General features: G+C 42.4%; 1 protein-coding gene across 1 annotated transcript in view; it reads left to right on the top strand.

The window, feature by feature from the left end:
• The window catches only part of LOC135517075 (fibrillin-2), a 132,509-nt gene extending 108,771 nt beyond the window's left edge, over nucleotides 1-23,738 (top strand). Inside the window, 7 exon segments of the mRNA XM_064941097.1 lie at nucleotides 1,043-1,165; nucleotides 2,880-2,996; nucleotides 3,231-3,359; nucleotides 5,045-5,164; nucleotides 7,481-7,709; nucleotides 14,306-14,468; nucleotides 20,640-23,738. Coding sequence (XP_064797169.1) covers nucleotides 1,043-1,165; nucleotides 2,880-2,996; nucleotides 3,231-3,359; nucleotides 5,045-5,164; nucleotides 7,481-7,709; nucleotides 14,306-14,468; nucleotides 20,640-21,023 — 1,265 coding nt within the window. The 3' untranslated portion in view covers nucleotides 21,024-23,738.
• Nucleotides 23,739-25,009: the final 1,271 nt, after the last annotated feature.

Genomic DNA, 25,009 nt, shown 5'->3' on the forward strand with positions numbered 1-25,009 from the left:
TGAGTGGTTGTGATTGAAGGTCATTGTGACTGTTTTTAAAAACCTGGTGAGTGGTTGTGATTGAAGGTCATTGTAACTGTTTTTAAAAACCTGGTGAGTGGTTGTGATTGAAGGTCATTGTGACTGTTTTTAAAAACCTGGTGAGTGGTTGTGATTGAAGGTCATTGTGACTGTTTTTAAAAACCTGGTGAGTGGTTGTGATTGAAGGTCATTGTGACTGTTTTTAAAAACCTGGTGAGTGGTTGTGATTGAAGGTCATTGTAACTGTTTTTAAAAACCTGGTGAGAGGTTGTGATTGAAGGTCATTGTAACTGTTTTTAAAAACCTGGTGAGTGGTTGTGATTGAAGGTCATTGTGACTGTTTTTAAAAACCTGGTGAGTGGTTGTGATTGAAGGTCATTGTAACTGTTTTTAAAAACCTGGTGAGTGGTTGTGATTGAAGGTCATTGTGACTGTTTTTAAAAACCTGGTGAGTGGTTGTGATTGAAGGTCATTGTGACTGTTTTTAAAAACCTGGTGAGTGGTTGTGATTGAAGGTCATTGTGACTGTTTTTAAAAACCTGGTGAGTGGTTGTGATTGAAGGTCATTGTAACTGTTTTTAAAAACCTGGTGAGTGGTTGTGATTGAAGGATTGAAGGTCATTGTGACTCATTGTGACTGTTTTTAAAAACCTGGTGAGTGGTTGTGATTGAAGGTCATTGTGACTGTTTTTAAAAACCTGGTGAGTGGTTGTGATTGAAGGTCATTGTGACTGTTTTTAAAAACCTGGTGAGTGGTTGTGATTGAAGCCCATTGTGAATGCAACCAAATCTATGATTTGTTGTATCAGCGATTTAGTGCAGGACTGGAGCAAAATTGCACTCCAATACCAAGGCTGTGTTGGGATACATGGAAAATGCATCGTTCTCTCTTTGCCTCTTTGAAGTTGTCACTAATTTGACCATTTCCCCTTTCACCTATCAGATCATAGATAAATGATTACAACAAGGCGCTCAATAACCCTCGCTCCCCTGTTGATCTTCTGTGTTCTCTTCCTGTCAGATCTGGATGAGTGTGTCATGTCCCCTAAGCCGTGTAATTTCATCTGTAAGAACACCGAGGGAAGTTACACTTGCTCCTGTCCCCGTGGTTACGTGCTCCAAGAGGACGGCAGGACCTGCAAAGGTACAGGGAAACTACAGCTCCCATGATGCAAAGCAACAGTCTTTTTTTTTTCTTTCTTTTTTTTTTTTTAGCTCGATGTTCTGTCTGCTGGATTTCTAGATTGGATCGGGTTACTTAGCGGTATTATAGCCTGGTCCTAGATCTGAGTGCTCTGTGCTGCAAACGTCTATGGTCATTGTCACGTCACGACACAACAGATCTAGGACCAGGTTAGAGGTTTTACAGCTCAAACCCAACATCTATCAACTTCATTTCAACGGTACCTGCTGAACTGTGTGTGCGACCAATAAACTTAAGATTTTATTAGATGTTTACTAGCTAGCTAAAATGATCTCTTCATTATTAGTGAGAGATTAGTGAGTGCTGTCCACACTATAGGAATAGATTAAAGGAGAGGACAGATGCTGCTCAACAGCCAGTCATTACTGTAGAGTTGTTTGTCCTGTATCACAACGTGGCGACAGACCTAAATTACGGTGACTGAATACACTGGTTGAATGAGTCATGAACAGTGCCGGAATGGATTGAATCGCAGCATAGGGGGCTCTGTCCATTGAAAAGGGGTCAACACAAAATAATCGAATGTTGTGTAATAACAGGGTGTAATGTTTTGTGTGTGTGTGATCTGAGAGCTTTGGTTTACTGTGTGTGTGATCTGAGAGCTTTGGTTTACTGTGTGTGTGTGTGTGTGTGTGTGTGATCTAGGTGCTTTGAGGTCAAACCCAACATCTGGTTTACTGTCATTCCAACAGTACCTGTGTGAACTTTGTGATACTGTGTGTGTGAGAGCTTTGGTTTACTGTGTGTGTGTGTGTGTGTGTGATCTTTTGTGTGTGTGTGTGTGTGTGTGTGATCTGAGAGCTTTGGTTTACTGTGTGTGTGTGTGTGTGTGTGTGTGATCTGAGCTTTGGTTTACTGTGTGTGTGATCTGTGTGTGTGTGTGTGTGTGTGTGTGTGTGATCTGTGTGTGTGTGTGTGTGTGTGTGTGTGTGTGTGTGTGATCTGAGAGCTGTGTGTGATTGTGTGTGTGCGTGATCTGAGAGCTTTGGTTTACTGTGAGTTGTTTGTGTGTGTGTGATCTGAGAGCTTTGGTTTACTGTGTGACTGAATACACTGGTTGAATGAGTCATGAACAGTGCCGGAATGGATTGTGTGTGTGGGCTGTGTGTGTGTGTGTGTGTGAATGTTGTGTAATGTTGTGTGTGTGTGTGATCTGTGTGTGTGTGTGTGTGTGATCTGAGAGCTTTGGTTTACTGTGTGTGTGTGTGTGTGTGTGTGTGCGTGATCTGAGAGCTTTGGTTTACTGTGTGTGTGTGTGTGTGTGTGTGTGTGTGATCTGAGAGCTTTGGTGTGTGTGTGTGTGTGTGTGTGTGTGTGTGTGTGTGTGTGTGTGTGTGTGTGTGTGTGTGTGATCTGAGAGCTTTGGTTTACTGTGTGTGTGTGTGTGTGTGATCTGAGAGCTTTGGTTTACTGTGTGTGTGTGTGTGTGTGTGTGTTTACTGTGTGTGTGTGTGTGTGTGTGTGTGTGTGAGCTTTGCTGTTTACTGTGTGTGTGTGTGATCTGAGAGCTTTGGTTTACTGTGTGTGTGTGTGTGTGTGTGTGTGTGTGTGTGTGTGTGTGTGTGTGTGTGTGTGTGTGTGTGTGTGTGTGTGTGTGTGTGTGTGTGTGTGTGTGTGTGTGTGTGTGTGTGTGTGTGCGCGTGTGTCCGTTTAGATTTGGACGAGTGCCAGACCAAGAGGCACAACTGTCAGTTCATGTGTGTCAACACCGTGGGCGGATTCACCTGCAAGTGTCCCCCTGGCTTCACCCAGCACCACACTGCATGCATAGGTAAGGCAATACGTCTGTAGTGTCCGTGTTTTTAAACTGTAGCTACAAGGGTTACCAGGGTTACGTTCAATAGGACACACCCTTTTAAAACAGAAAACAAAAATGACCATTTCTTATTGGACAAGTTCAACAAAGTCCCAATCCTGTTTCAGTCTGTTTTTTTTCTGTTTGGTGCCCAATGAACACAACTCAGGTAAAATACAAACTACATAAATGCAATGCTCTCTCTGTCAGATAATAATGAGTGTGTCGGGGAACCCTCCCTGTGTGGCACCAAGGGCATCTGTCAGAACTCCCCTGGTAGCTTCAACTGTGCGTGCCAGCGGGGTTACGAACTGGACGACACCGGACTGCACTGTGATGGTAGCTACAATTTAGTTTTTATTTATTCCTTTCTTCATTCCATTTCTTACATCCACATGACACACTTCATATGAATTATGCTTTTTGTTTCAACAAATCAGGGAGGCAGGTAGCCTAGTGGTTAGAGCGTTGGGCCAGTAATCGAAAGGTTGCTAGATCGAATCCCCCAAGCTGACAAGGTAAAACTCTGTCGTTCTGCCCCTGAACAAGGCAGTTAACCCACTGTTCCTAGGCCGTCATTGTAAATAAGAATTTGTTCTTAACTGACTTAAAGAAAAAAAAATATATAGAATTATGAATAGCATCATAATTGTTCAATATTTTTACCATATCATCATCTCACTCTGATGGCTAAGTTTGCATTGTACCGTTGCCTCACCTCCCTAAAACCTGAAGATATGATGTCCTCGATCAACCAATGCCATGGTGAGCTATTGGTGAAATCTGTATCTTAAGCATACAGTGGGGCAAAAAAGTATTTAGTCAGCCACCAATTGTGCAAGTTCTCCCACTTAAAAAGATGAGAGAGGCCTGTAATTTTCATCATTGGTACGCTTCAACTAGGACAGACATAATGAGGGAAAAAAATCAGAAAATCACATTGTAGGATTTTTAATGAATTTATTTGCAAATGATGGTGGAAAATAAGTATTTAAGAAGAACTGTGGGATTGAACCTCAGTGGCAGAGATAAACCTCCCGGTAAACAATATATTTTTGGCAGTTTGGTGGTAGTTTTTCCACCTGCAATGTCAGAAGCAACAAATGAAAAAAATACATAAACCATAAAAGAAAGAAACAATGAAATTAAAGATGAAAATATATATTTATATTATACATATATTTTAAAGACTTCTCAAAGTGGCACTACTTGACTGTTCTCTCTAACAGCATTTGGCTGACTGCGATTTCAATGCCTCAAACCTTTCGCCAACTCTCCTTTTATTGAAGTCTCCACAGAGTGGCAATGCCCAAAACCACAAGTCCTACTGGCACTATCGAAATGAACTCTGTGCCATCGCTCTACAAACAAAATAATTCACTTTCAAAACTCAACAAAGAATAGTTCGGTACAGGTTGACTGTAAGTGTTGTACGGGGAGAGAATTCAGGGCAGTGGTTTAGTTTGTGCCATGGACTCTGTAAAAGCTCACATCCCAGGTTGAACGTTATCCTCTGTTTTGAGCTAAAGTTTACCTGGTTTGCGTTACTCGAAAGCAGTGGGGATGAATGGATATGATTTTTGTTTGACTAAATTAAAAGCATTCGGCTTAAATAGGCCATTTTCCCACATCTATAGGAGTGTGTATTAGAAACAGATGCCGAGTCAACCTGCCAATTCATTATGAAGGGTCAATTGTACACAGCAAGGGAATCCATACAAGGCAGATTTGTTCTCCTAGCATTTTGGGTGTAAACGCAATTGAAATACCCTAACTTATATATTTTAGAGGAGCTGGTGCAGGAAACTCACAATTGCATCATACTGCATTGTACAGTAGCTTAATGTTCCAATCTAAATATGCAATGTAACCATGATGGGAACGGTGATGATGATGAATAAGAATTAGGAATATGGTGATGATAATGATGAAGATTAGGAAAGTAACGTTGATGATGATTATTAGGATGGTGAAGATGAGGGATGGGCCAATGTATATGTGTTCTTCTGCCTTTTGACCGTCAGACGTGAACGAGTGTGACAGTAACGACAGGTGCCAACATGGCTGCCAGAACATGCTGGGCGGCTACCGTTGTAACTGCCCTCAGGGCTACACACAGCACTACCAGTGGAACCAGTGTGTGGGTGAGTACCACACACACGCACACAGAGGGCGTTACTTTGGGACACCGATGATAACTACATGATTTGAAAGGGAAAGTGCAGATTTTTGGCAATTAAGCCCATTTTCTACTTACCCAGAGTCAGATGAACTCGTGGATACCATTTCTATGTGTCTGCGTGCAATTTGAAGGAAGTTACAGTTAGCTTCGCGAGCCATCGAAAACTTGTGTTAAAGCAATGACAGGAAGTCTACCGCAACAACTAGCATACTAGCAGTTCCAGTAGACTTCCAGCCATTGCTATAACGCTAGTTAGCCATTGCTATAACGCTAGTTAGCCATTGCTCTAACGATAGTTAGCCATTGCTCTAACGATAGTTAGCCATTGCTATAACGCTAGTTAGCCATTGCTCTAACGATAGTTAGCCATTGCTCTAACGATAGTTAGCCATTGCTCTAACGATAGTTAGCCATTGCTCTAACGATAGTTAGCCATTGCTATAACGCTAGTTAGCCATTGCTCTAACGATAGTTAGCCATTGCTCTAACGATAGTTAGCCATTGCTCTAACGATAGTTAGCCATTGCTATAACGCTAGTTAGCCATTGCTCTAACGATAGTTAGCCATTGCTCTAACGATAGTTAGCCATTGCTCTAACGATAGTTAGCCATTGCTCTAACGATAGTTAGCTATTGCTCTAACGATAGTTAGCCATTGCTCTAACGATAGATAGCCATTGCTCTAGCGATAGTTAGCCATTGCTATAACGCTAGTTAGCCATTGCTATAATGCTAGTTAGCCATTGCTCTAACGCTAGTTAGCCATTGCGCTAATGCGATTTAGCAGCTTCCTTCAAACTGCACACAGGGGTTGGGAGTTTGATCCACAGCAGAGTCATACCAAAGACTGTAAAAATGTGACCCAATGAGCTTTAAGAATGTACATTGGGGGTAAGGCCCTGTGATAGACGAGCGTCCTGTCCAGGGGCTGTACTTGTACTTCAAGCTGCCTCACGCCACAGAAACAGGAAATAGGCTCCTGCTCCCATGAGCTGTTCTGGGTCACACAAGTGAAGGCTTGTGCAAGGCTACTTACTTATATTGACGGTTGAGTTAAGACTTGTTTTGCGTTATACGTTTGCAACCTTGCCATTGAGTAAATATGTGCATTGGTTTTACTTCGCTGGGCGTCATTAAAAGTGTCCATCACAAGCTGAGTAGCCCTTTCCTGCAGTCAAGGACCAAAAGCACCCTCTTTGGCCTCATAGGTGGAATGTTATTCATAATGAAAATTATTCATATAATAATTATTTATTTATTTTTAAACGACCAAAATCCGGTGTTTCTATGTCAAATAGTTTTGTTATTTTTCAGTCATATGTGATGTATATAAAGTGTAATATTGGGATGAAAACTCGACATGTAATACATTTAAACTCTATATCTGACGTGGTACAGGTGTCTTCTTTATTTAAGCCCATAACCACGTGTGTGAGGTGTATACTTGTGTTTCAAAGTGGATGTGTTTAAGACCACCAGGAAGCACTCTGTGTGACCCTGATTTAGCCCACTCAGTAAAAGGTTGATAGCCATTTAATAAATCATAGTTTTTGGGGTTTGTGTGCTCGTAAAATGAGTTGTACAGTAGAGGACGGGAGTATTATATTTCTTAATCATTGTAAATGAACATTCTCTGTTCGATGCATTATCATCTTGTCTGTTGGGGGTGATACCTAGCTTCTACTTAAGTCGTATTTTCACTTAGTTAAACATTGTTGTCAATGGGAGATAGAATAAAAAGCATTTGGAAGTTAGGATTCAGCACATAGAGTTAAGATAAACCAAAGGTTATTAAGATAATAAAGTAAGATTTTATTGTATGGTGAAATTCATTGTCACAGAAAATGATGTAAAAGTACTATATGTCCATTGGCAGAAGGGTACTTTCAACTACTTGCTGCAAACAAATGTTTTTGAAAACAATATTGGACTACCTTCCATTTACAGGTCGAGTAAACAGAACCACATTGCCACCTGCTGGACAATAAGAGAAAGGTTCTCTCTCGTACCAATGGGTTCCAGAACATTGATATTATTACAGTAGTGTTCTAATGTTCTATAGATTCATTGTGATCCACTGTCAAAAAGCAAACGCAGTGTCACCTAGATTCAGACATTTTAGCTTTAGGTGTATTTTCCAATGCTGCTTTAACCCTGGGGGTGTGGGTCACAGCAAGGTGTTTCAATCATTCTATGTCCTGGTTGACCTCAATAACAAGTCAAACTAATTCTCCTACCCCCTCTCTTAACTCCTCCACCCCCTCCTCTCCTCTCTCAGATGAGAACGAGTGCTCCAACCCGGGCAGCTGTGGATCGGCCTCCTGTTACAACACGCTAGGCAGCTTCAAGTGTGCCTGTCCCTCAGGCTACAGCTTCGACTCGTTCAGCAGCAGCTGTCAGGATGTCAACGAGTGCTCCAACAAGAACCCCTGTAGCTACGGCTGCTCCAACACAGAGGGAGGCTACCTGTGTGGTTGCCCGCTGGGCTATTTTCGCATGGGCCAAGGGTAAGGAGGCAGGGACCTGGAGCTAACTCTGCAAATAGCACTGCTGGGTGATATGAAAAGTCATAATCAATCTATCATTTATATAATAATGCTCTTAGCAAAAAAAATGGTATCTTTTAATTGACAATCTGTAGAAACTTATGAGAATAGAAAAGTTCAGAACTTTCTGTGAAACATCACAGAAAAGTACATGACAAATAGAATGGTGTTCTGAGATAGATGGGAGGGGTTTGATGGGAACTGAAGGATGGGACTGGATGGTGTTCAGAGATAGATGGGAGGGGTTTGATGGGAACTGAAGGATGGGACTGGATGGTGTTCAGAGATAGATGGGAGGGGTTTGATGGGAACTGAAGGATGGGACTGGATGGTGTTCAGAGATAGATGGGGGGGTTTGATGGGAACTGAAGGATGGGATTGGATGGTGTTCAGAGATAGATGGGAGGGGTTTCAAGAGATGGGAACTGAAGGGGGATGGGAACTGGATGGTGTTCAGAGATAGATGGGAGGGGTTTGATGGGAACTGAAGGATGGGATTGGATGGTGTTCTGAGATAGATGGGAGGGGTTTGATGGGAACTGAAGGATGGGACTGGATGGTGTTCTGAGATAGATGGGAGGGTTTGATGGGAACTGGATGGATGGTGTTCAGAGATAGATGGGAGGGGTTTGATGGGAACTGAAGGATGTTTGATGGGAACTGGATGGGACTGGATGGTGTTCAGAGATAGATGGGAGGGGTTTGATGGGACTGGATGGGGTTCAGGGGTTTGAGATAGATGGGAGAGGTTTAGGGGTTTGATGGGACTGAAGGATGGGACTGGATGGTGTTCAGAGATGGGGTTAGATAGATGGGACTGGATGGGTTTAGATGGGAACTGAAGGATGGGACTGGATGGTGTTCAGAGATAGATGGGAGGGGTTTGATGGGAACTGAAGGATGGGACTGGATGGTGTTCAGAGATAGATGGGAGGGGTTTGATGGGACTGGATGGTGTTCTGAGATAGATGGGAGGGGTTTGATGGGAACTGGATGGTGTTCTGAGATAGATGGGAGGGGTTTGATGGGAACTGAAGGATGGGACTGGATGGTGTTCAGAGAGATAGATGGGACTGAAGGATGGGATTGGATGGGTTGAGATAGATGGGAGGGTTTGATGGGAACTGAAGGATGGGACTGGATGGTGTTCAGAGATAGATGGGAGAGGTTTGATGGGAACTGAAGGATGGGACTGGATGGTGTTCAGAGATAGATGGGAGGGGTTTGATGGGAACTGAAGGATGGGATTGGATGGTGTTCAGAGATAGATGGGAGGGGTTTGAGATAGATGGGGGATGGGTTTGATGGGAACTGAAGGATGGGATTGGATGGTGTTCTGAGATAGATGGGATGGGGGGTTTGATGGGAACTGAAGGATGGGATTGGATGGTGTTCTGAGATAGATGGGAGGGGTTTGATGGGAACTGAAGGATGGGATTGGATGGTGTTCTGAGATAGATGGGAGGGGTTTGATGGGAACTGAAGGATGGGACTGGATGGTGTTCAGAGATAGATGGGAGGGGTTTGATGGGATTGGATGGTGTTCTGAGATAGATGGGAGGGGTTTGATGGGATTGGATGGTGTTCTGAGATAGATGGGAGGGGTTTGATGGGATTGGATGGTGTTCTGAGATAGATGGGAGGGGTTTGATGGGACTGGATGGTGTTCAGAGATAGATGGGAGGGGGATTGGATGGTGTTCTGAGATAGATGGGAGGGGTTTGATGGGAACTGAAGGATGGGACTAAAAATAAACAAAAGACAACTATTGTGAAATGTGTCTGTAAAATGTATATAATGTGTATAAGCTGGAAGTAGAAGCCTAAGTATTGTTTACCATTACTTCACTCAAATTAGGGGAGGTATGGCAGGGTTAGGTGAAAAGATATATATTTAAAAACAATACATATACAGTACCAGTCAAAAGTTTGGACACACCTACTCATTCAAGTTTATTTTTTACTATTTTCTACATTGTAGAATAATAGTGAAGACATAAAAAATTTGAAATAACACATATGGAATTATGTAGTAACCAAAAAATGTTAAACAAATTTAAAGATATTTGAGATTCTTCAAATAGCCACCCTTTGCCTTGATGACAGCTCTGCACACTCTTGGCATTCTGTCAATCAGCTTCACCTGGAATGCTTTTCCAACAGTCTTGAAGGAGTTCCCACATATGCTGAGCACTTGTTGGCTGCTTTTCCTTCACTCTGTGGCTAAACTCATCCCAAACCATCTCAATTGGGTTGAGGTCAGGGGATTGTGGCGGCCAGGTCATCTGATGCAGCACTCCATCACTCTCCTTCTTGGTAAATAGCCCTTACACAGCTTGGAGGTGTGTGGAGTCATTGTCCCGTTGAAAATCATATCAAATCAAATTTATTTATATAGCCCTTCGTACATCGGCTGATATCTCAAAGTGCTGTACAGAAACCCAGCCTAAAACCCCAAACAGCAAGCAATGCAGGTGTAGAAGCACGGTGGCTAGGAAAAACTCCCTATAAAGGCCAAAACCTAGGAAGAAACCTAGAGAGGAACCAGGCTATGTGGGGTGGCCAGTCCTCTTCTGGCTGTGCCGGGTGGAGATTATAACAGAACATGGCCAAGATGTTCAAATGTTCATAAATGACCAGCATGGTCAAATAATAATAGTCACAGGCAGAACAGTTGAAACTGGAGCAGCAGCACGGCCAGGTGGACTGGGGACAGCAAGGAGTCATCATGTCAGGTAATCCTGAGGCATGGTCCTAGGGCTCAGGTCCTCCGAGAGAGAGAAAGAGAGAATTAGAGAGAGCATACTTAAATTCACACAGGACACCGGATAAGACAGGAGAAGTACTCCAGATATAACAAACTGACACTAGCCCCCCGACACATAAACTACTGCAGCATAAATACTGGAGGCTGAGACAGGAGGGGTCAGGAGACACTGTGGCCCCATCCAATGACACCCCCGGACAGGGCCAAACAGGAAGGATATAACCCCACCCACTTTGCCAAAGCACAGCCCCCACACCACTAGAGGGATATCTTCAACCACCAACTTACCATCCTGAGACAAGGCCGAGTATTGCCCACAAAGATCTCCGCCACGGCACAACCCAAGGGGGGGCGCCAACCCAGACAGGAAGATCACATCAGTGACTCAACACACTCAAGTGACGCACCCCTCCTAGGGACGGTATGAAAGAGCCCTAGTAAGCCAGTGACTCAGCCCGTGTAATATGGTTAGAGGCAGAGAATCCCAGTGGAAAGAGGGGAACCGGCCAGGCAGAGACAGCAAGGGCGGTTCGTTGCTCCAGAGCCTTTCCGTTCACCTTCACACTCCTGGGCCAGACTACACTCAATCATATGACCCACTGAAGAGATGAGTCTTCAGTAAAGACTTAAAGGTTGAGACCGAGTTTGCATCTCTCACATGGGTAGGCAGACCATTCCATGAAAATGGAGCTCTATAGGAGAAAGCCCTGCCTCCAGCTGTTTGCTTAGAAATTCTAGGGACAATTAGGAGGCCTGCGTCCATGTAATGCTTTGTAGATTAGCAGTAAAACCTTGAAATCTGCCCTTGCCTTGACAGGAAGCCAGTGTAGGGAGTCTAGCACTGGAGTAATATGATTAAAAAATGTGGTTCTAGTCAGGATTCTAGCAGCCGTATTTAGCACTAACTGAAGTTTATTTAGTGCTTTATCCGGGTAGCCGGAAAGTAGAGCATTGCAGTAGTCTAACCTAGAAGTGACAAAAGCATGGATAAATTTTTCTGCATCATTTTTGGACAGAAAGTCTCTGATTTTTGCAATGTTACGTAGATGGAAAAAAGCTGTCCTTGAAACAGTCTTGATATGTTCTTCAAAAGAGAGATCAGGGTCCAGAGTAACGCCGAGGTCCTTCACAGTTTTATTTGAGACGACTGTAAAACCATTAAGATTGATTGTCAGATTCAACGGAAGATCTCTTTGTTTCTTGTGAAATTGGAAAATAAATGATAGTCCCACTAAGCCAAAACCAGATGAGATTGCGTATCTGTAACGGTTGTCTTCAGTGGAAGGAGAGGAGGACCAAAGCGCAGCGTGGTATGTGTTCATGATATATTTTAATGAAATATCACTGGACACAGAAAACAAAAGGAACAAGAGAAATAAATGAAAACCGACACATTCCCGTGTGGAACAAACACTGACACTGAAAAATAATCACCCACTAAACACAGGTGGGAAAAGACTACCGAACTATGATTCTCAATCAGAGACAACAAACGACACCTGCCTCTGATTGAGAACCATACCAGGCCAAACACAAAACCACAACATAGAAAAAGGAACATAGACTACTCACCCCAACTCACGCCCTGACCAAACTAAAACAAAGACATAAAGGAACTAAGGTCAGAACGTGACAGTATCGCTGCAGAATGCTATGGTAGCCATGCTGGTTAAGTGTGCCTTGAATGCTAAATAAATCAGACAGTGTCACCAGCAAAGCACCATCACACCTCCTCCATGCTTCACGGTGGGAACCACGTATGCATAGATAATCTATTCACCTACTCTGCGTCTTCACAAAGACACGGCAGTTGGAAACAAAATCTCAAATTTGAACTCATCAGACCAAAGGACTATTGCTCGTGTTTGTTGGCCCAAGCAAGTCTCTTCATCTGATTGGTTCCTTTAGTAGTGGTTTCTTTGACGCCATTTGACCATGAAGGTCTGATTCACACAGTCTCCTCTGAACAGTCGATGTTTAGATGTGTCTCTTACTTGAACTCTCTGAAGCATTTATTTGGGCTGCAATTTCTGAGGCTGGTAACTTTAATGAACTTATCCTCTGCAGCAGAGATAACTCTGGGTCTTCCTTTCCTGTGGCGGTCCTCATGAGAGCCAGTTCCGTCATAGCGCTTGCGACTGCACTTGAAGAAGCTTTCAAAGTTCTTGAAATTTTTCGGATTGACTGACTTTCATGTCTTAATGTAATGATGGACTGACATTTCTCTTTCCTTATTTGAGTTGTTCTTGCCATAATATGGACTTGGTCTTTTACCAAATAGGGCTATCTTCTGTATACCACCCCTACCTTGTCACAACACAACTGATTGGCACAAACGCATTAAGAAGAAAGAAATATCACAAAGGAACTTTTAACAACCTGTTAATTAAAATGCATTCCATGTGACTACCTCATGAGGCTGGTTGAGAGAATGACAAGAGTGTGCAAAGCTGTCTTCAAGGCAAAGGGTGGCTACTTTGAAGAATCTAAAATCTAAAATATATTTTGATTTGTTTATCACTTTTTTTGGTTACTACATGAATCCATATGTGTTATTTCATAGTTTTAATGTCTTCACTATTATTCTACAATGTAGAAAATAGTACAAATAAAGAAAAACCCTTGAATGAGTAGGTGTGTTCAAACTTTGACTGGTACTGTATATACATCCTTGCTGGTACTGTATTTACCCCGAAACATATATGTGGGATTGGAAATGATGCAGGCAATTACATTGATGGAAGCTACAATCTATCTGCAATATCAAACTGATCTACCCCACCCCCCAAAAACAATACCAAAGGAGGCACTCTGCCAGATGACAGATGGCTGGTCCATATTTAGCCCAGTGGGTCTAAATTGGGATTTTAGAGCAGAAGTATCATTATTTGTCTTATAATGAGGGCATCAAGGGAGGAAAAGAGCCGTGTTTTAGACATGCCAGGGACAATTCGTAAGGAGGGGATGGGATTGGGGTCAGGGCCCTTAGAAACACTTATTGGGACGGACCCATCAGGAACAGCTTAGCTTTTGACTTGTGTTTCCCAATCTGTTTCTCTGGGATTTCTGCAAATATTTGTTCTACCCCTGCACTAGCACACCTGACTGTTATGTTTCATGTATCATTTCATGGGTCAGAAGGATTTCCATTGTTGTAATGAAGAAGTTGTCGACTCATACACTCTCTCATGCTCGTCTGCGTGCGTGCCTGTCTGACTGTGTGTCTCTGTGTGCCTGTCTGACTGTGTGTCTGTGTGCCTGTCTGACTGTGTGTCTCTGTGTGCGTGCGTGCCTGTCTGGCTGTGTGTTTCTGTGTGCATGCGTGCCTGTCTGACTGTGTGTCTCTGTGTGCGTGCGTGCCTGTCTGACTGCGTGTCTCTGTGTGCGTGCGTGCCTGTCTGACTGTGTGTCTCTGTGTGCGTGAATGCCTGTCTGACTGTGTGTCTCTGTGTGCCTGTCTGACTGTGTGTCTCTGTGTGCCTGTCTGACTGTGTGTCTCTGTGTGCGTGCCTGTCTGACTGTGTGTCTCTGTGTGCGTGCGTGCGTGCCTGTCTGACTGTGTGTCTCTGTGTGCCTGTCTGACTGTGTGTCTCTGTGTGCCTGTCTGACTGTGTGTCTCTGTGTGCGTGCGTGCCTGTCTGACTGTGTGTCTCTGTGTGCGTGCGTGCCTGTCTGGCTGTGTGTTTCTGTGTGCGTGCGTGCCTGTGACTGTGTGTCTCTGTGTGCATGCGTGCCTGTCTGGCTGTGTGTCTCTGTGTGCGTGTGTGCCTGACTGGCTGTGTGTTGTTCAGTCACTGTGTGTCAGGCTTGGGCTTTGGGAAGGGCCAGTTTGAGGGGCCAGAGATAGAAGACAACACCCTCTCCCCAGAGACCTGCTACGAGTGTAAGATCAACGACTACCCCAAGAAGCACGGCCGCAAGAGGCGCGACGCCAATGGAACGCAACCCATAGAGGTACAGTATATTGGGAACATTGACACTTATAACAGTAGCGGTAACATGTTGGAGTGTCTGTTCTCTATTCTGGAGATTTATAGGTGTATGTATATAGAGAGGTGAAAGGTTACTGCCCACTTTGATATGACGCAGAGAACTCTCATTCCATGAGTGATTCTCCGTTATTCCATTAGTCTGTGTGAACTATCTCGTCTCACATTTCAGTTCGCACCGGCCTAATGCACACTGACATTACATAGTCCTTCTTAGTTAGTTATGCCAAGGTGTAACACAGCAAAGCAAAATTGGTTCTGTGAAAGTTCCCAGAACATTTGCTAGGTCGGCGACAAGTGTTCTCATAAAAAACAAAATATATAATAATAAATTCAGTCGTGCTGATGATCATAGAAAGTTTGTATAAAACGTTCGCCTGATGTTGCAAGAACGTTCCTAGAACCCATTTACTTGGTTCTTTAAAGGGTTGAAGGAATGTTTCTTTTAGGTTGTGGGAACATTGTCATTGTTTATGACAAAACGCTAAAACTGACCATGTTTCTGTCAGGATGCACAAAGCATGTGTTAGAAGAGGGGATGAGGAAGGAGCATGTGTTAGAAGAGGGAATGAGGAATGAGCATGTGTTAGAAGAGGGGATGAGGAAGGAGCATGTGTTAGAAGAGGGGATGAGGAAGGAGCATGTGTTAGAAGAGGGGATGAGGAAGGAGCATGTGTTAGAAGAGGGGATGAGGAAGGAGCATGTGTTAGAAGAGGGAATGAGGAAGGAGCATGTGTTAGAAGAGGGGATGAGGAAGGAGCATGTGTTAGAAGAGGGGATGAGGAAGGAGCATGTGTTAGAAGAGGGGATGAGGAAGGAGCATGTGTTAGAAGAGGGGACGAGGAAGAAGCATGTGTTAGAAGAGGGGATGAGGAAGGAGCATGTGCGTACCGATAGGACGCATGGGGTGTAAATAGCTCAGTTGTGGTTACACGTAGAAACCAGACAACATAGTTTACATAAGTATTTAGACCCTTTGCTATGAGACTCGAAATTTAGGTCAGGTGCATCTTGTTTCGATTGATCACACACTTGTCTATATGAGGTCCCACAGTTGACAGTGCATGTCAGAGCGAAAACCAAGCCATGAGGTCGAGGGAATTGTCTGTTGAGCTCAGAGACAGGATTGTTTCGAGGCACAGATCTGGGGAAGGGTACCAACACATTTCTGCAGCATTGAAGGTCTCCAAGAACACAGTGGCCTCCATCATTCTTAAATGGAAGAAGTTTGAAACCACCAAGACTATTTCTAGAGCTGGCAGCCCAGCCAAACTGATCAATAAGAGAGAAGGGCCTTGGTCAGGGAGGTGACCAAGAACCTGATGGTCACTCTGAAAGAGCTCCAGAGTTCCTCTGAGGAGATGGGAGAACCTTCCAGAAGGACAACCATCTCTGCAGCACTCCACTAATCAGGCCTTTATGGCAGAGTGACCAGACGGAAGCCACTCCTCAGTAAAAGGCACATGACAGCCTGCTTGGAGTTTGCCAAAAGGCACCTAAAGACTCTCAGACCATGAGAAACAAGATTCTCTGGTCTGATAAAAGCAAGATTGAACTATTTGGCCTGAATGCCAATCGTCACTTCTGGAGGAAACCTGGCACCATCCCTACGGTGAAGCATGGTGGTGGCAGCATCATGCTGTGGGGGTGTTTTTCAGCATCAGGGACTGTGAGACTAGTCAGGATCGAGGCAGAGATGAACAGAGAAATGACAGAGAGATCCTCGATGAAAACCTGCTCCAGAGTGCTCAGGACCTCAGACTGGGGCGAAGGTTCACCTTCCAACAGGACAACAACCCTAAGCACACAGCCAAGACAACGCAGGAGTGGCTTCGGGACAAGTCTCTGAATGTCCTTGAGTGACCCAGCCAGAGCCCGGACTTGAACCCGATCTAACATCTCTGGAGAGACCTGAAAATAGCTGTGCAGCGACACTCTCCATCCAACCTGACAGAGCTTGAGAGGATCTGCAGAGAAGAATGGGAGAAACTCCCCAAATACAGGTGTGCCAAGCTTGTAGCGTCATACCCAAGAAGACTCGATGCTGTAATCGCTGCCAAAAGTGCTTCAACAAAGCACTGAGTAAAGAAACTAAATACTTACGTACAGTGCCTTGCGAAAGTATTCGGCCCCTTGAACTTTGCGACCTTTTGCCACATTTCAGGCTTCAAACATAAAGACATTTCAGGCTTCAAACATAAAGATATAAAACTGTATTTTTTTGTGAAGAATCAATATCTAGTGGGACACAATCATGAAGTGGAATGACATTTATTGGATATTTCAAACTTTTTTAACAAATCAAAAACTGAAAAATTGGGTGTGCAAAATTATTCAGCCCCCTTAAGTTAATACTTTGTAGCGCCACCTTTTGCTGCGATTACAGCTGTAAGTCGCTTGGGGTATGTCTCTATCACTTTTGCACATCGAGAGACTGAACCAACCAGTAGAGTGTGAGCGGTCAGTTATATACAGCGAACCAACCAGTAGAGTGTGAGCGGTCAGTTATATACAGCGAACCAACCAGTAGAGTGTGAGCAGTCAGTTATATACAGCGAACCAATCTGTGGGTAAAGCGATGCTGCGACTCAAACCCAACAAGCCATGGCTTTCCTTAGAGGAAAAGACAAAGAACAACCCAACAAGCCATGGCTTCCCTTAGAGGAAAAGACAAAGAACAACTTGGAAATGCAAGTGAGAGCAGCTAACAGCTGAAGGATATCCAGGAAAACATAGCTAAAATGGTCTCAATGCTCACCAAAATAAACAAACTGTTAATATCTGTTGTTAAAAAAGTAGATTTGCTCGAAAGTAGAGTCTATCTTGTCCGATATGAGAATGACCTGTTATCACTATATCATACATTTTTGAATCCAGTAAATTGTTGAGTGCATTTTTGGAAATAAAAATATAGTCAATTCTTTCCAGCTGAAATAATAAATGTAATACAAATATTATATTAATGTCATGAAGCAAAAATATACACAAATTAATACATTATCTGATCAAACGTATTTAGAAATTGGCACATGACAGGGTTGTCCTCTTTCCCCCCTCCTTTTTGCACTGGCTATTGAACCGCTCGTAGAAAGAATTAGACAGGACCCAAACGTAACAGGTATTGGTAAACACGAACATAAACTAATCTTATTTGCAGATGATCTCCTGTTATACCTGACCAATATTGAAAACGCAATGCTAAAAAAAAAACATTTTCAGAATACTCTAAATTCTCAGGATATAAAATGATCATGGAGAAAACAAAATAATGGCAATAAGAAAAAGAAATATAACAACTCACAATAACTCATGTTGCTTTTCATTTACTTTAAAACCCGTCTGCCTGCATATTTCAAGAAATAGCATATGAGGCTGCACAGAGATACCTGATGGGTTGGGCGATACTTTTCTCATCAATCATCTTTAAAAAAAAACATATACTTAAAAACTGGAAATCAACCAATCCTCCATCCTTTACGCCTAGACACATCCCTTTGGAAAGGGTGTTGGCGACGGAGAGAAACAAAATGGTGCAGTTTGAGGCCATGTGTCAGAAAGTGATGCGGGCGCTGGAGAAGGGGGTGTGTCTAGGCAGGGGTGTGTGCTAGTGGGTCTAGGCAGGGGTGTGTGCTAGTGGGTGATGTAGTTGATGTTTGCATGATGTTGTCGTTTGTATGTGTATGTTTTGTATTGTTTATAAAACATTCAATAAAATCGTACAAAAACAATCATCTTTTGATGATGCTAGAATGTTGACAGAACAGCCTTTCTGAGTTCTTTAAAGATTCCCTGACCATTTTAATTAGGCTGTGGGAACATGTGGGGACATTACAAGAGAGAGATTCCCAAAATACAAAATATGCTCAGTTGTTTAAGTTAGGTTGCACAGGACATTCCCTTAATGTTGTAAGAATATTGACAAAACCAAGGTTCCCAGAACATTTAATTAAGTTATGGGAGTTGTCTGGGGAGTTGTTGCCAGATATTCACATAGGTTGCACACAACATAATTTTCCATTAATGTTCATGCAATATACATCTCAACTCATCTTGGAGGTCCTCAGAACATTTCAAGAAAATTTAGGAAATGTTATATTTAAATTTGACCAAATATTACCACAACATTCTCAGAATGCAAATGTATAGCTTCTTATCCTCTAGCATCGAGCAATCCCGTATCCAGGAGTGTAATCATAGCCTCAAGCTCATTACCATAACGCAACATTTCCTATTCATGAAAATCGCAAATGAAATGAAATAAATATATTGAAACACAAGCTTAGCCTTTTGTTAACAACACTGTCATCTCAGATTTTCAAAATATGCTTTTCAACCAAAGCTACACAAGCATTTGTGTAAGAGCATTGATAGCCTAGCATAGCATTAAGCCTAGCATTCAGCAGGCAACATTTTCACAAAAACAAGAAAAGCATTCAAATAAAATCATTTACCTTTGAAGAACTTCGGATGTTTTCAATGACGAGTCTCTCAGTTGGATAGCAAATGTTCATTTTTTCCAAAAAGATTATTTGTGTAGACGAAATAGCTCCGTTTTGTTCATCACGTTTGGCTAAGAAAAATACCGGAAAATGCAGTCACTTACAATGCCAAACTTTTTTCCAAATTAGCTCCATAATATCGACAGAAACATGGCAAACGTTGTTTAGAATCAATCCTCAAGGTGTTTTTCACATATCTATTCGATAATCTATCAGTGGTGGCAGTTGGCTTGTCATCAGAAGCAAACGGAAAAATACTGCAGCTGGAGATTGCGCAATAATTGCAACGGAGGACACCAAGCGACCACCTGGTAGATGTAGTCTCTTATGGTCAATCTTCCAATGATATGCTTACAAATATGTCACAATGCTGCAGACACCTTGGGGAAAACGTGGAAAACGTAAGCTGACTCCTCGCTCCTTCACAGCCATATATAAGGAGTCATTGCCATGAGGCGGTTTCAAAAAATGCGGCACTTCCTGATTGGATTTTTATCTGGGTTTTTTCTGTAACATCAGTTCTGTGGCACTCACAGACAATGACGTTTCCAAAACTGCAAAGATAGAGTGTTTTCTTTCCTAAGCTGTCAATTATATGCATAGTCGAGCATCTTTTTGTGACAAAATATCTTGTTTAAAACGGGAACGTTTTTCATCCAAAAATTAAAATAGCGCCCCCTATATCCAAGAAGTTAAAGCAGGTTGGAATACATCCCCATTATGTTTCTCTCCAGATTTAAATGGCAAAAAAAATATGCTATGTACGTCATAAAAACAAACAGACTTATTTGGAAATTGTGGAATATTATGCAACATTAAGGGAATGTCCTGTGCAACCTAACTTAAACATTGTATGAATGTCATATTTTGAAAAAATGTATGTTTTGGGAACCGCTCTCTTGTATCCACACCGTTCCCACAACCTAATTAAATGGTCTGGGAACCTTTTTAAAGAACTCAGGTTGTTCTGTCAATATTTTTGCAACATCAAAAGGAATGTTTTGCGCACCCTGATACAAACATTATCTGAATGTCAGCACAACTGGACAGTTGTGTTTTGGGAACATATATTTTGTGATGTCCCCACAATGTTCCGATCTGAATGTTACCACAACCTAATGAAACATTCTGGGAACCTTTAAAGAACAGACAAAATGTGTTCTGGGAACATTCTTGCAACATCACCCAACTCTTTTATACAAACATTGTATAATCAGCACGACTGGGAAGTTTTTATGTTATGTGAACATTTGCTGCAACCTAACGAATGTTCTCTGAACTTTCACAGAACCAATTTTGGTTTTCTGGGAAAACATTACTGGTACATTGTGTTATTACGATACCTGGAAACCTAATGAGAACGTTTGGGGAACGTTCTGTGGTGGTTGTTACAGATTGTTGTTTACGACATTTTAGTGAACATTAGAACATTCCAAGGATATTTCATTTTAAAAAAAACAAAAAAGGATTTTGGATCATCCTAATGTTGGATAAACACTAATTAGAACTTAATGGGAATCTAATGTTCTGGGAATGTTCCTGGTTTGCTGGGAACCCTGTGCCTCTCATTGACAGAGTCCATGGTTACTTAGTAAGTTAGTAACCCCATGGCGTAACCCTGTCTGTCTCACCATCAGCACAACCAGGTGAGCCTAGCCAGTCTGGACATGGAAGTTCCTGTCACCCTGCTGCTCAACGTGTCCCAGCTCAACCCCAAGGAGCACATCCTGGAGCTGGTGCCCGCCATCAAGCCCTTGGTGGGCCACGTGCACTACGTCATCACCAGTGGCAACCGCAAAGGCCTGTTCCGCATCCAGCAGCGTGACGGCCTCTGCTACCTACACAGCACCAAGAGGAAGGGGGCACTGGCGGCACCGCAGGATCACACGCTGGTGATCGCCAGCTTGCCGCTCTACGGCAAAGCCCAGTTCAAAGAGCTGGAGGACCGCCGGGACCAAGACTACCTTACGGGGGAACTGGGGGAGAACCTGCGCATGAGGCTGCACATCCGACTGCAATAGCTGGAGTGGGATTTGGGGAAACACAGGGAAACAACCCTTGTTTTCCCTTCAAACTGGTGTTTTTCAGTTCACCATTTTAAAGCCAAATGATATGTGGAAGGAAAGTGTTTTTCTTCTTCTTCTTGTTTGCATTTTTTTCTTGTTTGCGTTTTTGACCTCAAAGTACTGTCCAGAATCTCTCTCGGGCAGCCCAATTCAAAAAAATAATAATACACTTTCACTGATTCGTTTTTCAGTGGAAAATATATCAGAATTGGGCTGCCTGTGTAAACACAGCCTAGGAAAAGAGAGTAACTCAAAGCATGAACATGAGACTTTACACCTTTCACAGGTTCTCCCTCGCTGTGAGTGACCTCATGCCATGACCATGTTCACGAGTGGAAGACCAAGAGCAAGACATGATGTTCAAATTACCTGGACAGTTTAGTTGGTCAGTTCATGGTAAGGAAATAGCATGTGATGTTCTGGCGATAGGCACGTTTCTGAAAGTACACACAACTAGTACATCTGCAGCATGGTGGGTTGCTACAATACAGTTGACCATTTGACAGAGGTCAGCTTGGTTCATTTAGTGACTAGACACACTCTTGGTGAATTCCTAGTTGACTGCTGTAGAGCTGCCACAGTCCCATATTCATTTTGTAGTGGTCCGACAGACTATTGCAGCTCTGTGACTGTGAACTAGTGAATTGAGCATTACAGGGCATAGCATCCTCCTGGAAGAGTTTGTATTCCAGGCCTATTGGTCGTGGTAGAACATTGTCAATATGGGATTTGGTGCCTTCGAAAAGGGAAACTGATATTTTAGGACACAACATGGAATCACATCATTATAAAGAATAATAGTAATTAAAAATAAAAATTGTATTCTTACATATGTACATATTAACAATCAGTATTTCAATTATTGTGAACTGATTTTTTTTGTATTTATTTTAGTATTTAATACAAAGTTGTACACTATTGGTCAAATTCACATCTAATAAAATGACACACACAAAAAAGTGTAATTTACATTTTTACACACCCTCAATGTGTATTACAGAAACACACATCAGTTGTTAGAAACACACATTTTGTATAATATACAGGAGTTTGTATGTTCATATTGCACAATTACCTCAACTATTAGTCTCTACAGATAAGGCTATGTGACCAATGAAAGCATGTATCAATCCAATTTCTTAAATCAGTTGTTAAAGGATATGGGTTTAATAGAATTTTGTTTATGTTGAATGAAAATTGATCATGGAAGTCATTGAGAAAGAGGTGGGCGCTATCCCACTTAGGGAGATGCTTCACTCATTGAAACGTTTGACCAAAGAGAAGTGTGTTTCAGTAATAAATATGAAGCTGTCTGGAGGTGTAATGTACGGTCATATGTAATCAAGGACTGTAGATGTGGTGAACACCTTGTTTTGCTTTTTGCTTTGTCTACCATTTAAAAGCTTTTATTTCATTTCTCCCGTGGCATCAGTTCTCAAAAATGTAAGTCACATTTAGTTGGAGGATTTCTATACTCGCTAAGAAGCAATAGCAAGTAGCCCGCAGAAACCAGGACATTTATTTTCTTGTCATTTTGTTTACATGTTTAAATATATCTACACAGAGTAAACTAACAGGGGTACAGTCAATAATGTATATAAACACTAGATCACCCACAGGGGGTGTTGTTTTGAAGCCACTGCGCCACCATCTTTGTTCTCCACCATTGTTTTTATTGCAGACACCTTATCAAATACTTTTTACATTATATTATGTGAACTGAACTAACCCGTAAAGTATACTTTTATGAAAGTTCTGCTACTGTTCCCGCTACAACAAAGAAATAGTTAGATCCATGTAATTTTATTCTTTTAATATTCCATTCATTCATATTTTTAGAATAATATTTTTTTTTTTTTTTTTTTTAAAGAGGGTTATTTCGGCTGTCCCCATAGGAACCAAAAAGGGTTCTTCAAATGGTTATCCTATGGGGACAGCCGAAGAACCCTTTTCGGTTCAGAACTTTTTTTTCTCTCCTAAGAGTACCAATATGGTGGCAATGGCTTCAGAGCCTCTCATTGGCCAATACATAGCATCAGCAATCTAGTATTTATATACATCATTGGGTACAATGACTCAAAAATTAACTTAGAATTTCCTATAAATACCTAAACATAAATATAGTATAATAAATGTACTTGAAAATGGAAACATTTAAAAAATACTGTACATGAATGTCCTTTGAGAGATCAACATTTGACAATCTTACACAAACATGCAATAGCCTTTTGTTCTACAGTTTTTTTTTTTTGGTGGCGATGTCCTACTAACAATGTGTAATACATTTACGTAATGATGCTACATCAACAGTCAGTAGGAGTATTGCTACTAGTATTATAAATGCTCCCTACTTAGGATGTTGTTAACGAAACCATTAGACAATATAGAGGTACTGTAGCGATGTCCAACTGGTGCTCAATGATGGCAGTACTGTATACGCAGACATTTTCAGAAATTACAAACTTACTGCATCGACGCGAAGACTGAACATTCATGTCAAAACAAATGTTTAACAGTCGGTTTGTTGTTGTATTTTTGAACTCTTGAACTGAACGTATTTTTTGTGTTACATGTTACCAGTTGCTCACAAATAGATATGTTTGAATCTTTGTACTGATGTCCAGTTTTATTCATTGTAAATCTTTTTACAGTAAAAGGCGTTGTTTTTGAGGTGTATTTCTTGGGACTATTCACTTTTGCAAAATAATATTTGTGCTGTTGAACAAAGCATGCGACACCAGTATCTAAATATGTGACGGCACAGTTCTATGTGAGCTTAAGTTAAAAAAAGAATATATATATATATATTTTTTTAATATTTAGGTTTGATAAAAGTACAGACCAGTGTTGTTGGAGAAAACATGGGAAAGTCATGCTGCTAGGAAAGATGTTTGCTGTAATTTTCACACTAACAGAGCACTCCTTTATTTACGCCCATATTCTGCATCATTCACACCCTCTTAAACCCCACCAATCTCTAAGAATTCACATGTTAAAGCATGTGAGTCATTATGGCTCATCCTATAGAAAGTCGTTTCTACTTGAACTTTCTCCCTCTGGGCTTTGTCTATAGCGCCAGCTACATTCAGGGCAGCAATGTTGTTGAGAGCTGTAGCAACACTTTTGCGGTAGCAAAGATGATCTAAAGATGATCTATATACTGACCAGGGAATCCCCCTTTCTGTTATAGGGGCAGGGGTACTGGCCTGCAAAACAAACTCTGTTCAGCAAGGTGCTGGGCCTGCAAAACAAACCCCGCCCACCAGGGGCACTGGCCTGCAAAACAAACTCCGCCCACCAGGGGCACTGGCCTGCAAAACAAACTCCGCCCACCAGGGGCACTGGCCTGCAAAACAAACTCTGTTCAGCAGGGTGCTGGGCCTGCAAAACAAACTCCGCCCACCAGGGGCACTGGCCTGCAAAACAAACTCCGCCCACCAGGGGCACTGGCCTGCAAAACAAACTCCGCCCACCAGGGGCACTGGCCTGCAAAACAAACTCCGCCCACCAGGGGCACTGGCCTGCAAAACAAACTCCACCCACCAGGGTGCTGGGCCTGCAAAACAAACTCTGTCCATAGACAGAAGCCTGTAACATGACTGATCAATTAGGACTCATCTCTCGGCATGTGCACCCCCCCCCCCCCCCCTATTATTTCGGAGAATCATAATCCGGTCTTTCTCCCTATATAGCTCAGTGCTCTCTACTTGGCTAAAGTAGACACGTAATTTAACATTTGTATTAATATTTATCACATTCACCATTGTTATTAAGGCACAGGAAATGTCAAAAGGCATCTCTGCCCTACTATGAGGAAGGAACTGGCGCCAAACGCCCAGCTTCCTGAATCTCATCATTACCATAAAACCGAGATCTCAAATAGCCGCCTGACGCTTTTAATAGCCGGGGCACCGGCACACATTTCAGCAGATAACAGCCGG

This window comes from Oncorhynchus masou, chromosome 28 (assembly GCF_036934945.1).
Source record: "Oncorhynchus masou masou isolate Uvic2021 chromosome 28, UVic_Omas_1.1, whole genome shotgun sequence".
Classification (NCBI taxonomy): Eukaryota; Metazoa; Chordata; class Actinopteri; order Salmoniformes; family Salmonidae; genus Oncorhynchus; species Oncorhynchus masou.